Here is a 15,461-nt window from a genome sequence, read left to right as displayed (position 1 = left end):
TAAGCATACCAATTTTGAGATTTTTATAATTTTTCCGAAAACAGTACACTAATTTAAAAGGAACAAATTTAACACTCATCCTTTCTTACGTACATTTAAACAATTTATCAATATTTTCATATAAATGACTATTCGCTGTAGAGCAATAAAATGACTTCTAACAAAATATCTGTTATGTTGGAAATTATTAGCTTTAGGGGATAAGTGTTTATTACAAAAAAAGTGTATTTCAGTTAGTACTTTAAAATGAGCGTTATTTTTTCTCAATCATAAAATAGGTTATAGGGCTGGTGTCTGGACTAATACTATTTAAAGATTACTAGCGTGAGCTCAAAATCATGTTTTTATTATTGTCCTGTCCGATTTCATTCTGAGAACGAGCTACGTTTATTGTATTTCGATGTTTTTACCCAGTAAAAAAATTATAGGGGCGAATTAATGGCTTTAAACTCGTTTCAGTCTTTATTTCTGGTTCGTTTAATCGAATTGAGACACTTTTCGATAAATTGAGAGCGCGCATTGCATATGTGATAAACATTTTAAATAGAATTGTGTGGCTAACGCTCTCCCAAATTAAGTGGAATTGACCAGTCCGAAACAGTATTCGCGCTAAAGAATTCAGTAGAATTGGGTTTGACTTTAAATCTATAAGTACTGAATAAGAGAAATTCAACTAGTTCCTGTGATCGTTTGAGTAGCATAAACATATTCGCGGGAAATAATACGTAAGATATGATGGTTTGTGAGGCTTCAACAACTTCAACACAGACGTAAGATTTTTACCCCCCTGGCTGCCCAAAAAGCTTTACGCAATTATAAACGGTCTCTAGTATATTACAAAAGCAATGTGCAATACCTAAATGAAGTTGAACATCCTTTACTTCAACGGTGTTAGCATGTCTGTGTTTGGCAAGCAAGCACGCCGCATTTACCGTCGTTTCGACAAAGTCGTCAGCTAATTGTAGAAGCATCTCTTCAACTTCTTCGTCTAATTGTTCAGTTGGATCCACCTCTTTTACTAAATCTTGTAATCTCGTTTTTGTTAAGAACTGGAAAATAAAAGTGAAAAGCATCTTATATAAATTAAACTGTACAAATCCTAGCTTACATTTCAGAATGTTAATGAACCACTTCTACAATTTTTTCCCTTTTGATACCAATCATGGGTCTTAAAATCCAGGGAACTTTGATAGTTTATAAATTTTTGAATAAACTTCTGATTGCAAGCCAAGGGACTTGCACGCAAGCTATAAAGGACGGTATACAAATATTGAAATTTCAGTAGGTTAACTAAGGTTACAGGCCCGATTACATATGTTTTCAATAAAGTCGACAGACATGAGTGAGAATATTATCTAACGTTGGGGCTTAGTAAGAACAAAAGTTTGAGAGACATTTGTCCAATGTGATAGGGGAGGGGGCAAAAGGTATACGATTACTAATTAAAAAAGGAACTAGATATTAAAAAAAAGGTCAAAAGGCTGATGAAATTCTCCACCGAACTACCTCTAGTAGAGACAGAGAAGACATATTCCTAAATTTCTTCGAACTTCTCGCGTGATGTATTTTCCACAATAGTTAAAAATATCTCTACTTTGGATTATTTTACGAAGAATTTCATAGGTTTTTTATCTGAAAAAATTTACTTCTTTTTATGGCGGAGTTAACGTGTATCAAAGTCAGCAGTAATTTCCAGCACCACTCGCCCAAGTTATGTTTACAATGTTCGACGAAGGTGTATCGTAAAAAATGGCGGTTCAGAAGCTTTGGGACAGGAAGAAGCACTACCATCAGCGAGAAAATGATGGGCATCTGCCTTTGAAGCTTAACAACTCAGCAAAATGTAACGGATAGGCTCTGTAATTATTTTCCATCACCTGGAAGTATGTGATTGTCTTAGTTTTTGTGAAAATCGCGATATTTTTAGACAGTTTTTTTTTGTTGGAAAACAAGTGTCAGAAAGCAGGGAGGCCCTTTTTTTTACTGCCGACCGCTGGTGCCTTTCTTTGACCCGTGGCTCTGAATCGTTGGATGGTACCTGATCACGGGTCGAAAAAAGGCACCAGCGGTCAGCAGTAAAAACGGGCCCCCCTGCTTTCCGACACTTTTTTTCCAACAAAAAAAAACTGTCTAAAAATATCGCGATTTTCACAAAAACTAAGACTATCATATCCTTCCAGGTGATGGAAAATAATTACAGAGCCTATCCGTTACAGTTTGAATCACTTTAATATCTTTATTGCCTTTGCCGCAAGTCTCACCTGCGAGGGAATTCCCCAAACAGATTTTAACTTACTTACTCAAAAAACATCTAAGTATCTAAGAAAGTATCAAACGTGCTGAAAGGCGCCCAAACTTTTGCGTGCATGCTTAGATAAGTAATATTACTATAAGGTAAATGCAGATCTAAGAGTTTGTTCTCTCAGAATTTCTTTCAAAAAGATTTTTTTATTTAATTTAATTGAGCTGCCGAATCGAATAAGGAAACATACATTTTTTGGTGCTAAAGCAAATCAACCATAACAGGTCATAAAGAATTCTGAAAATAGTATTTTTGCTGAATTCAGGCAAATTTCTTGCAGTAATTGGATTTACAAACATTAATATTTGAATCAAATTTTGAAAACTAGGGTAATCTATCCCTTTTGATTGTGTTGTGAATGCTCGTATAAGAAAATAAATTTATCCAAAGATGATTGTATCAATATTTATGATTTTAGGTGTTATTTAAAGTAGCCTGAAACTAAATTAAAATTGTGAAATAGAACCAACAAAAATTATCAATTATATGGATTTTTTTAAATTAAAAAATTCAAGAATATTATTTTCCTGTACACTCGGAGCAAAAACTCCAACTGCATTTTAGATACTGTTATGGTTGCATACGTTTGCGATGCACCCATATGAACCCACACGAGGCAAGAGAACTCACATTTGAGTGCAAACTTGAGTTAAAATCATCATTTTCGTGTGCGACCGAAGCAAATACACCGACTCAAGTACGAAAATGCTTTTTAATTTAAAAAAATTTCATATAGTTCATTTTTGCTGGTTCTATTTCAAACTTTTAATTTAGTTTTAGGCTACTGCAAATAATATTTAAAATCATGGATTTTTATACAATCATCTTTGGATAAATTTGTTCTTTTCGGCACATTTATACGAGAACTCACAACACTATCAATTTTCTGTTTTTTTTTTAAACTTCGTGCATCTGTTTTACCTAAACATCAGTGATTACTATTTAATCTAATGAAAATAGTTATTTTTTACACGTCTTATAATAATTTTTAATATCTTTTAAACTAGTTTACAATGAAAAAATAAAAAAATAATTAATGTGAAAGTTATTGTAAACTCTTGTCACCACATTAATCTATATCAAAATCCTCAGACGTAAATACCGCACAGGACTTTACATCACATCTATTCTTCAATTTGAATAAGCAAAAAAACCATATTTAGGCGTAATTAGATTTCAATTCTGTACATTTTAATAGTTTTTCCGACAATTGAGCTCAGAACCGGGTTCCCGTAGCCCAATGTGTACACTGTAAAAAAAACGGTGTAAATTTACATCCTGCCACGATGGAAATTATTTGATCGGTGTGGAACTCAGTAAATAAGCAGAATTCTGTAAAAATACATATTTTTGTTCTCAACCTGCGTCCGCCATGAAGAAATACATGCAGGACGTGAATTTCCCGTCGTCGATCGTGAAATTACGTACGGGTCGTAAATCAACACATACAGTCAAAATGATATTTTGAGGTTCGGTCTCCTTAAACTTTTCCGTTATACTCAAACATCCTTTATAGTTATTTAGAATAGCATTTTATATAATTATATAGTATATATAATAGTATATATATCCATATACACATACACACACACAAACACACACACACATATATATATATATATATATATAAGCATTTTTATATAATAACCTTTTATCAAATTCCAAGTTGGTCAAAATCGCAAAACAACCTTAAAGTATATTTTCCGTACAAAATAACAAACGAAATGCGCTACAAATGATAAATGGACATTCGGGCGGCTCCGAAACTTATCGTTTGGCACGACTTGCAATCACTCGTCCCGAATAGTCAAAATTTACGCCCAGCAAATAATTCAGAAGCGTTCGTCTGTGCGGACTTACTGCCTCACGATAGAAAAACACACATCATCAAAATTTACATACACTTTCGTAGACTTAAAGCCCAAAGTAAATTTATCTCCTTACGTAAACTTACTATGTCCCACGCCGATCGAATAATTTCCATCATTGGACGTAGTAATTTTACAGTCGACTGCAAGTTGAACAACCTTCGTTTTATTTTCATATTTTCAACTGAAGTGAAATCACACCAGATTACAAATAGGTACTGTAATATCGTAAATTTATCAGGTTACATACGTGACATGCCACGAGAAAAGGGGACTAACGCGAAAAACTAGAATTTGACATGGCGAGCAATAGAAGTGGAGCCCTTTTCTAAGTGAAAGGCGATCCTGAAAACCTGCCCCTCTACTTACCACTACACTCTCACTAGTCGTGATCCAGTATCCCAGTCGTGTCCCCGTAAAGAAATAACCAAAAAGCATAAATATATAAGTATATATAATAATATATTTAGTAGTATATTTAATCTAATAAGCTATTTTATAGGTATAAGTAATGCTTAAATTTTTATTTTTTGGTAGATAGAACTCCGAAACTATCGATAGAGACCAAAAACAGATTTGCGATATTTTCCGCGTTAGTACCCTTTTCTCGTGGCACGTCACATATTGTAATTCGAATATCGACGGGTGAGTGGAAGAACGTAGTGTCTGATTTTTGTTTCAAGAGACGTCGTATCTCGTTCGCAGTTTAAGAAACGTAGCTCACAAATTTATAATTTTTCAGCCTGTATCAAATTTGCAATAAAACGGCGCAATATACTTTATTTGAAAAGAACTTATAAATTATTTGTAAATAATTATTTCTAATTAATTACGCTGCTGACAATAAAGAATATCTTCAAAATGAGATACAAAATATATTTCTGAAACCCCTATGGCTATATCTTTACCTAGTGGCCGATTACGGAGTCCAGCTAGAAGTGCACGCTATATTTTTTGTCTTTTTTAAGTAACTAGAATGCATTCAAGTGTCCAGGTTGGTCGACTAGGGAGCCCAGTTGGTGCACTATATATATTTTTCTATTTCAAGTACCTGGTGTGAAACTTATCTGACCACAAAAACTTGACTAAACCAGAGCCTGTAAATTCCAACGGCTCCTATCCCGAGTCAAAAAACTTGAAACACGCTATCCCCTTACCCGCGAGCCCCAAAAGACCAAACCCAAAGCTCAAGCCCGCCAACCCCAAGTCTCAAAACGCCAAACCCCAAACCCACCAATCCCAAGCCCATAATCTTTAAGCCCAGAAACCCTAAGTCTACAATTCCCTAACCAGCCAACCCCAAGCCCATCAGTCCCAAGTTCACAAACCCCAAGCCCACATACCTAAAGTCTACAATTCCCAAACCAGCAAACCCTCAGCCCACCAGAGAAACGAATAGTTTTCGTCTTAGATGGGGGGTTTTCGGATACATTTCACGGCTACGCGACTTTAGCGATACTCTTCGCGGTAAGTGAACAACTTCGATACTTTTCGTCTCGAGCTCGCTCAGCGGATGTTTTTCGTTAGATGAGTTCGAATCGGAGTTTTTTTGACGTACAACCCCTCATTTGGTATTAAGTAACGAGTTTCTTGATTATTTTCTATATTATATTCAGTTAAACATAAGTAAATAATGTTACAATTACACACCAGGTACTTAAAACAGAAAAAAAATATATAGCGCACCAACTGGGCTCCGTAGTCGACCAACCTGGACCATTGGATGCATACTAGTTACTTAAAAAATGAGAAAAAATATAGCGTGCACTTCTAGCTGGACTCTGTAATTGGCCACTATGTAAAGTTATAGCCGTTTTATTGAAAATTTGATATAGGCTGAAAAATTATAAATTTGTGAGATACGTGTCTTAAACTGCGAACGAGATACGACGTCTCGTAAACAGCGGGCGATGTACGTCGTCTTCTGAATAGTGAACGAGATACGCTGTTTTTTGAACCACGAGAATGGCAAAACAACTCAAATTTATACATATAGTATTATAATTGGTACTAAAATCGTGGTTACCGAATGACGCACGCTAAAGTGGCCTTGTGCGAACTCTGATTTTTGTTGTTTAACTCTGAATTAAATCAGAGGTCATTTTCTCAGCAAGAGGAACAATTTGTAGCGGTGTCACGTTGCAATAAAAAAAGTCAAAAAAATCAGCCAAATATACATAGTTAGAAGTTAAAATATACCTAGTTTCTCGTGATGACAAATGCGGGATTTCATTGGGAGCGGGCGCCAATCTACAAAATTGCAAGCGCTCCTGGCGAAATCGGGGTAAATCTCAGCTGCAACAACGTCTTACGACCGTGAGATAGGTGGTTACAGTTTACAATAGACTCAATACGATGATCCGGTAAAAATTTCTTGCACCCTGAGGAGACGGAGTGACCCACGGACGGCCGCTTTCTGCATTTCCCCCGCAAGTGTCTTAGCATTTCGTTGGCATGCAGGAATGCTTTTCAGAATATTCACCTGTGAAAGCTTCGCACCTCCAAAAGCACCGATGATCACGACTAGCTTAACAGAATATTCCAAGTATAGACGTCGTGGCTCTCTTATAAGGTCTTTATACCTGTCTTTTTATTCTCTTTGGTTGTGATGTTTTTTTCGGCTGATGCTGAAAATTGGATAACGAAGATGATTCATTCCTCGAAGTCAAGCAGAACTATGCTAGACCTCTAATGCGCGACAGAAACAATTTTAGAGAATTTGAAGTTCCAGTATATGCGGCATAAGTTGTGCCTGCGGAGGAATGTTCGGTTGTGAACCCTTAGCCCACCACTTCCACAGGAATAGCACGGCCACACATAATAAAAAGTACTTGATGCGCTGCCTATTTGAATACGGGATGGGAGCGACCACAAGTTCACCTGACGGGATGGTTCTTCGCCAGAACCTTGTAGTGAACTTCCCGAAAATTGATGTATTAACTCAAGATGATCTTAAACAACGGAGGCGTCAGATAATAGACGGGAACCTCGTCCCTAGAAGAACTATCAACCGAATAAGATCTGAGGTTGAAAATTCATTCCGCCGGCAACTCCTGGGTGTGCAGGCCAAAAAGAGGATCAAGTGGACACCGGAAATGAATGGAGACGTGAGAAAATGTTATCTCGAACGATACAGGGAGGATTCGTCAGGGACGAACAACATCGTCTCACCAATAACAACTAATAACTGGTATCTCATCACAATATGCATATTTGACTTGTGAAGATTATTTACATGCAAAATCTACGGGATTTTCGAAATCTTGTTTTCTGCTTTCTAAAGAAACTTTTACATCATGAGTACTGAAAAAGGTTTCTATATCTTGGAGAATATAGTTAATGGTAAACAGATTAAGGTTTATTAATAATGTTTCTAAAGTGTAGATTTATGTCCTACTTATGCCATAATACATCATGTTAAAAACGTTTAAGAAAATGTTTATAAACTTGAAATCCCTCTATGTTTAATGGCTGGATCATACCTGTGGTTCATTTTGGAATTGCTTTAGGTATAACAATTTTACCAGCATATGCATAAATCATGTAAGGGTATGTGATACTTCGTCGTGTGGTCAATCGGATACAGTTCCCCTGGCTGTTTTTGTACAAAAATGAGAAATACAAATTTTATGCATGTGCATTATTTTGAAGTGAGGGCCATTTTTCAGCTTTCTGTCATTCCGATAATCTAGCTCTCTATTATGCCGATGCTGTCCGTAAGCACTCGAGAATAATTATGGGAGAGAATTGTAACACTCATAAACTCGAAATATACACACACGTTTTTAGAAAAATCCAAATTTTTTGGAATTAACCCACAAAAAAGTGTGCAGGGATGTCTGCTAGCATGTTCGCTATCATCCTCAGATTTTAAAGACAAAATATTTATTAATCTAGGAAAAAGGCCAGGGGAATCTAACACTGATAAAACCGATTCTAATTCCTACGCGCCATACAAATTATTCAAATTTAATAAATTAAAATTTTTTGAATTAACCAACAAAAAAAGTGTTAGCATGTTCGCTATCATTTTCCAAATTTTAAAGACAAAATATTTATTATTCTAGAAAAAAAGCCGGGGGAACCTAAAACTGATTATATTGATAATTTTCTAAGTACAACATGCTCTTAATAAATATGAAAGACAATTTCTCCTGGAATATATGCAAGAAGCGTAAAACAATTTTATTTTCTACAATATATTGAAAATAAATAAACTATATTTCTGTAAAATTTTGTATACCAAAATAATTAATTTAAAACATTTAAAATACTTCATGAATGTGTTTAATGTTTATGTTTATAAATATTTAATTTTGCCAGATCAGGAATAGCGACAAAGCTGTCATCACACATTCAAACTGAGAAATCACGTGAATTCAAATATTCATTCAAATAATAAGGAAACCGAAAATAGCTTTGAAATAGGCAACGTCGATAAATTGAATATTGAATTGACAAATCTGAGTAATCGGACGTTCGTTTTCCGAACTGGCAGTTTTTACGCGAAGAGAACGTACTAAATCGTCCTTACACTTGTAACATTTAATTATACGGCCTAACAACCATCTAGAAGGCAGTAACGAATCATGTTTCACCAAAACGATATCACAGATCACAAGATTTAGCTCTTTGTTGCACCATTTGTAGCGTTTTTGTAGACTGTAAATAATCAACAGCCTATCTTCTCCAGTAAATCTCTGAAATTTGTTGTACTAACTGCCATCGATTTAAACGATTTTCCGAAGTAAATTCCAATGAGGGTTCTGGAATGTTGGTCAAAGGGGCTCCAATCAGAAAATGTCCAGGTGTAAGATAGGAAAAGTATTCAGGATTATTGAAAGAGGGGCAATAGGACGGGAATTGAGGCAAGCTTCTATACGAGTAAGAAGGGTATAAAACTCTTCGTATGTAAGAGTATGTGCACCTACAATTCTTTTTAGATGGTGTTTAAAACTCTTTAACTCCATCCTCCCTTAAACCCTAAAAATGAGGAGCGGAAGAAGGTATAAGATGCCAAGAAGTACCTTGAATTGCTAACTCATTATGCAAATTAGCATCCAGTCTAAGATTCAAAAGGCAATTTTTTAATTCCCGGTTAGCACCATGAAATGTAATACCATTATTACTGTACAAGTGTATAGGTCTTCCTCGCCTTGAAGAAAATCGCTGAAAGGTCACGAGAAAAGCGGAAGATGAATAATCAGAAACGAGTTCTAAATGGACAGCTAGCGTACAACAGACGAAAAGCGCAACGTAAGTTTTGTAACTCTTTCTGCCACTACCGGAAGCAAAGCAAACATTAAATAGGCCTGCATAGTCCAACCCAGAATGTGTGAATGGACGACGTGGAGTTACTCTAAATTCAGGTAAGTCCACCATGAGTTGTTGAGACAAAGCAGCTCTCTCACGTGTGCACACCAGGCAACCTTTGATCAGCCGTTTAACCGAAGAGCGAGCTCCTAAAATCCAGTCCCGCTGTCTGAGAGTATGTAAAGTTAATTGCTGACCACCGTGTAAAGATCGAAGGTGAGCATGCGTGGCGATAAGCTCACTTATGCGGTGACGCGGCAAAATGATTGAATGCTTCTCATAAAAAACTGATAGGAGCATAGCGTGGTCTTCCACCTAACTTTAAGAGATTGTTGGAATCCGAAAATGGATTCAAACTTTTCAATAGCGAGTTCTTTGGAACCACCCTACCTTCTTCGTTCAAAGCTTTTATCTCATTAGAAAAGGAATTTGCCTGGACAAATTTAATCCAAAATATAATAGCTTATTGGATTTCAATCGCATTAAGAGAAATGGTTGAAAATTTAGTTTTAGGCTGATTAAGTTTTGAGTACTTGAACACAAAGACATCAATAAACCCTTTACAATAGGCCGTTACGCGAAGCAATCTTGGCAAAGAGGAGAACTTAAGCATCAGGTTGAATGGACTTTTGATTACACTCAAAACATGATGACTCTCTAGTGGCCGCTGTTCTAAATTTGTTTGCGAGGGGGCTGCGTAGCGATATTCAGGCCATTTTGAGGAATGCAAAGTTAACCAAAGTGGGCCTTGGCACCATGAGGAATGCCTTATAAATTTTTCGGGCGTGAGTCCCCGTGTAGCGCAGTCGGCCGGATTATCTTTATCGGAAATGTATCGCCATTTCGCGCGAGGTACCAGCTCATGAAATAGGGAAACTCTATTGGCAGCAAACATAGGCCATTTGGAAGGATGTTTTCCTAGCCAAGCCAAAACTGTTACAGAATCAGCGTGGCAGTACACAGGAATTTTATCCAATGACATAGTTTCCATGGCAAACAAAAGTGTCTTAGATACCAACGTAGCTCCACACAACTCCAAATGCGGAATTGATACATATTTAAAGGAAGCTACTTTAGATTTAGCCATTAGTAGACAAACATGAGCCTCCTTTAAATCTTCGCTAAGAATTCTCATGTAAACGGAAGCTGAATAAGCTTTTGATGAAGCGTCAGAAAAGCCATGAAGCTCGAATTCAACTTTTGTCTGCAGTTGTCGTGTTCACCTGGGGACTTTAAGTGCTTCTAATTTTTGCAGAGAACCATGATAATCTAACCATTGAAATTTAAGATCATCAGGTAGTCTGTCGTCCCAGTCGAGTGTACGCTGCCAAAGTTCCTGCATTAACATTTTTGCCACTATTATAACTGGAGTTAGCCACCCATAGGATCATACAACTTAGCTATTAATAAAAGAACAATCCGTTTTGTTGGATTTTCGACTAAAGAAGAAGTCACTTTAAAAAGGAATGAATCAGACTCAGGATCCCAAAATAAACCTAGAACCTTCAGCTGAGCATCCTCCGCTAACGGAAATTCGATAGCACGTTCGTGTTCTCCCGAGGGACAATCTTCCAATAGTTCGGGTTCATTTGCGGCCCATTTTCGCAAATGGAAACCGCCAGCTTCTACTAACAATGTTACTTGAGCTCGCGCCTGTTTAGCCTTAATCTGACTATCTACACCAAGCAAAACATCATCGGCATAAATATTTTCTAACATAGTTTGGGCTAAAGGAAATGTATTTTCTTCATCAGAAGCTAACTGCTTAACCACTTTGTTAGCTAAATAAGGAGCACAGGCAGTACCGCAAGTAACGGTTAAAAGTCTATAAGCGACAAGCCTTTTACCACGAGAAATCCAGATAATTATTTGATAGTCGCGATCCCGAGGGTGAACTAGAATTTGTCTAAACATTTTTTCAATGTCTGCCATATAAACAAAGCGATGTGATCTCCAATCCATAATGATTGAAACTAAATCATTGAGAATCTTGGGATCGATGTGAAGATGAGAATTCAAGGAAGAATTATTGGAAGTTAAACTGGAAGCGTTGAAAACAACCCTCAACTTAGTAGTGAAACGACTTTCTCTTAAGATAGGGTGATGATGCGAATACACAGTTTGTGGAAAACTATCCAATTCCTTTTCTTGAAGAAGTTCCATGTGTCCAGGGCTTTCATATTCTGATAAGAAACTGGAGTATTGTAACAATAATTCCGATTTATTTGTGACTGAAACCGGCCCAGATAATATCCAACCAAAAACGGTACTTTGCGCAGTAAGAGAACCCAATATATCCTGTTGGAGAACAGGAAGTAAACATGAGCCCTATTTATCGGCTTTTCTAAAATCAAATCAACTTGACGGAAGCTAAAGGGTTTTGGATCTGCTAACCCTAACTCTTTTAATTGATCTACATTCCCCACATTAGATCTTACAGGAGGAGAATATGATGTAAGGTGTAATAATACTAAAGCTTGGAAGTGGACTTTAGGACAGTTCTTTTCTGTAGTAATTAAATTAAATTCTACTAACTTTCTTGAAGAACCAATATTAACTCCTCCAACCCCATATACTACTGCTTTAACCTTTTTGTAGCGTGGACACAATATTTTCATTACTCTCTCGATAATAAAATAACATTCAGATTCTTGGTTCAGCAAAACTCTAAATCTGTGACTTCTTCCATTTTCAGCTTTTGAATTTTCAGATTTGAATTATAACCATCGGAATGCAACAGGAAATTATGTCTCCTATCGCACTTGTAACATTTGAATTTACTAACACAATTATGAGGTCATTGTCTGGACGTGAGACAATTATAACAACAATGATTATTTATAGCAACTTCCCTACGCCTGTCCACAGGCAGAGCTTTTAATTGGTTGCATTTAAATAAAGAGTGATTATCCTTACAAAGGAGACACTTTGAGCTAGAAGTTGCATTGTGGCTCCTAACTCCCGATTGTTTTGAAGCCTTACTCTTTTCTTGAGAACTTGCACCAGGTTTTAAAGGTTTAATAGCATTTAAGATTTTTGAGAGCCGCCAAAGACTCTATTGTTTTCTCGCCTAAGTTTTTTAAGTCTTCCAGAATATTATTCGACACATTAGGAAGATTGATAAAGGCTTGTAAATGAGTTGAGATTAAAGCTCTCTTGTTCTCAAATCTGGTCTTTAGCGACTCCCAAGTGGAGATAAGGTTAGCATCAGTTACCGAAACATGGCTTAAAAACTTTTAGCTTCGCCCTTTAAGGATAATTTCAAATAGTGTAATCTTGTCACATCTGACAAGGAATCGTTTTGAATTATTAAAGCATTAAATAAATCGCGAAAACTCTCCCAATCCTTGTAGTCTCTTGAAAACTCCGGTAAAGTGATCTGAGGAAGTTTAACAGACAAGGAATCAAGACGAATAACTTGAGACTGATTTAAACTTTCATTAGCCTTAGTCTCAGGAGTGAGCAAGACCAATTGATTATATAAAAAATCTCGTGCATTGAGACAAGCATCTTCAATAGTGAGATACTTAGACTTTGTGAAATATTCCAATTTCTCACGATCAGCCGACGTAGTTCCAACTTTAATTTCCAGATGCAGGGTTTCACAACTCTTGCAGCGTTGGTCATGAAGTTCTATCCATGATCTGACAGTAGCCCCTGTTAGATTGGTTTTTCCGATTTTCTTAATATTGGTTTCAGTGCGTAGAATCGCCTGAGAAATCTCTGATAACTCAGAGAATAATGCATCCGATTTAGCAAAAGGAGAAACTTAAATTGACAATTGCTGATAATTCAGCTACAATTGAAATTCTTAATTTGCAAAGTAAAGAACTGACTTACTTTAGTTTTAAAGTGCTCTGACAACGCGAGCAAATTTTAGTGTGCGAGAGCATAATTATTAATAAAATGTCCATAAATCATCACTGAAATAATATGGTCTGAATTATTATTATTTTGTTTGTCAGAACGAGCCTCTCTCATCATGGGTAAATTAAAGTTTTCATCTTACCACTGAAGAAGGTTAAAAATTGCATGAAAGAGTACAGTACAGACTGCTTGGAGAAGGAAGATTGCCTGACAGCACATGCGAAGACGTTGTCACCAGCTTATATCCTTGCTATGTAACCTCAAGCCGTCATATTTTCCTTATAGTTCCTGTGCTTTCACTTAATAAAATTTCTCACTTTGGTCTTTTCTGCATTAATTTTACACCTTTGAATGTTTTTTCACGATCTTCTATCCGGCTCGAAGGACCATTTGTTTAATGTTTATGTTTATAAATATTTAATTTTGCCACATCAGGAATAGACAGAGAAGAATCGTTAGAAATAATGAATAGTTCAAGTTTTATTTCAAGTATAGAATACTTGGCTGACAAAGACCATTTTTGAGAACCAGACAAGTCACTCACTCGATTATATTGAGATTTTTGTAAGATGTAAGATTTTATGTCTTTATTGAGTTAATCACTTTACTGATCCGAAAAGATCGGACAACGATCTGTCGCGATTCACTGCTGCTCGCACACGATTTTCTAAAGCGACAAGGCTATGGTCACACACTCAAACTTAGAAATCACGTGACTTAAAACATTCATTCAAATAATAAGGAAACTGAAAATAGCTTTGAAATAGGCGACGTCGATAAATTGAATAATTTTCAATCGCAGAAAATCTCATAAAGTCGAAACATTAGAACTTTAAACAATATGAAACGTGCTTTGAGGGTTGTTTAACCGCTTCGAATCAGAATTGTGGTACCTCATATCCGTTGACTGCGATGTTTTTTATTTCCACAATCTTCTCTGCCCTGAGTATAATTTTTTAGTACGACGATTAAACTACAACTATTACAATCGTTCTATAAAATGAAAATTTACATTAATGGTAGTTTACCCTATTTGAATTTGAAATGGCGTGTAAACTAACATAACGTCTTGTATTTTTTATACCACTTTATCAATAATTCAAAAATGAAATTTAAATTGGGTGAATTCAAGAATTTTTGTGTACATGTTAGAAACAGGGGGTAGTTAACCCCTGTTTATGAAGATGATGATCACAAATTCAATATTTTACTGCAAATTAATCAACTAATTTCACTTTAAACAAAGTTTGCACAGCATTTTAAATGATTAACTTCACTGAAACTTATATATTGTGAACTGTATTTCTTCTTCTATTTAAGGAAAGGATTATAATTTTGGAGACTTTTGGATTTCAATATTTATTCGAGCAGAGTTTCTGCTTCCAGTTACAATATTAGAATGCTGCCGTGCCAGGAGGCCAGACCGCTTATATGTGTATGGATGATAAGACGTCAGAGCTCATAGATGGCTGGACTTCAGATCTAGATATGTATGGATGATAAGACGCCAGAAGTAGCTGGACTCTAGACCTATTCACATCTCCATCCCTCGGAAATTAAACCATGTCCCCACTGGTTTTAAAAAGAGGGGTTGATGCTGCAGAGTGATAGCTGATGCGAGTTGCCACGGGGTCATAGGTTGCGTGATTAATTGTTGCTGGGCCCTTGATTTTGTAAATTACTTTACCGCATGGAGTTGTAAGCAATATAAATCTGAGTAGATTATTTAGTCCACATTTCCACAGTAGTCCTAGCATTAATATTGCCAGGCTAGTATATCCTAGACGTTCAAGGATGGTAGTGCCCATAGTCCACCATGAATGATTACGGCGTTCAGCTAAAAAAGAGCTAAGGTCTTCTTGTGCAGTTGCTAAATCATGGGCAGAATTTTTGAGCTGCTGTAAGTTTAAATGAGTTGCCGCGGAGAATGTTTGTTTTCCCGTAGTAGCTTTGCAATGGTCTGATAATGTGAGAATTGTTGATAAGGAAATGGTTTCCATGACATCCTATTCCATTGGACAGGTTATCATTAATCGTAGCGGATTATAAGGTGAGATGTACCACTGAAATCCATTAGAGAAACTATAAATATAATCTGTAGTTATTTTTAA

At 36.3% G+C, this 15,461-nt stretch overlaps 1 protein-coding gene across 1 annotated transcript in view; it reads right to left on the bottom strand.

Moving 5' to 3' along the window:
• The window catches only part of LOC117171976 (transcription initiation factor TFIID subunit 12), a 174,585-nt gene that overhangs the window by 29,966 nt on the left and 129,158 nt on the right, over positions 1-15,461 (bottom strand). Inside the window, exon 3 of the mRNA XM_033359673.1 lies at positions 857-1,049. Within this exon, the coding sequence (XP_033215564.1) occupies positions 857-1,049 (193 nt within the window). The remainder of the gene's footprint in view (positions 1-856; positions 1,050-15,461) is intronic.

Source organism: Belonocnema kinseyi, chromosome 4 (assembly GCF_010883055.1).
Source record: "Belonocnema kinseyi isolate 2016_QV_RU_SX_M_011 chromosome 4, B_treatae_v1, whole genome shotgun sequence".
Classification (NCBI taxonomy): Eukaryota; Metazoa; Arthropoda; class Insecta; order Hymenoptera; family Cynipidae; genus Belonocnema; species Belonocnema kinseyi.
Note: the sequence above shows the minus strand (reverse complement) of the source record. Positions and strands in the feature narration are given on the sequence as shown.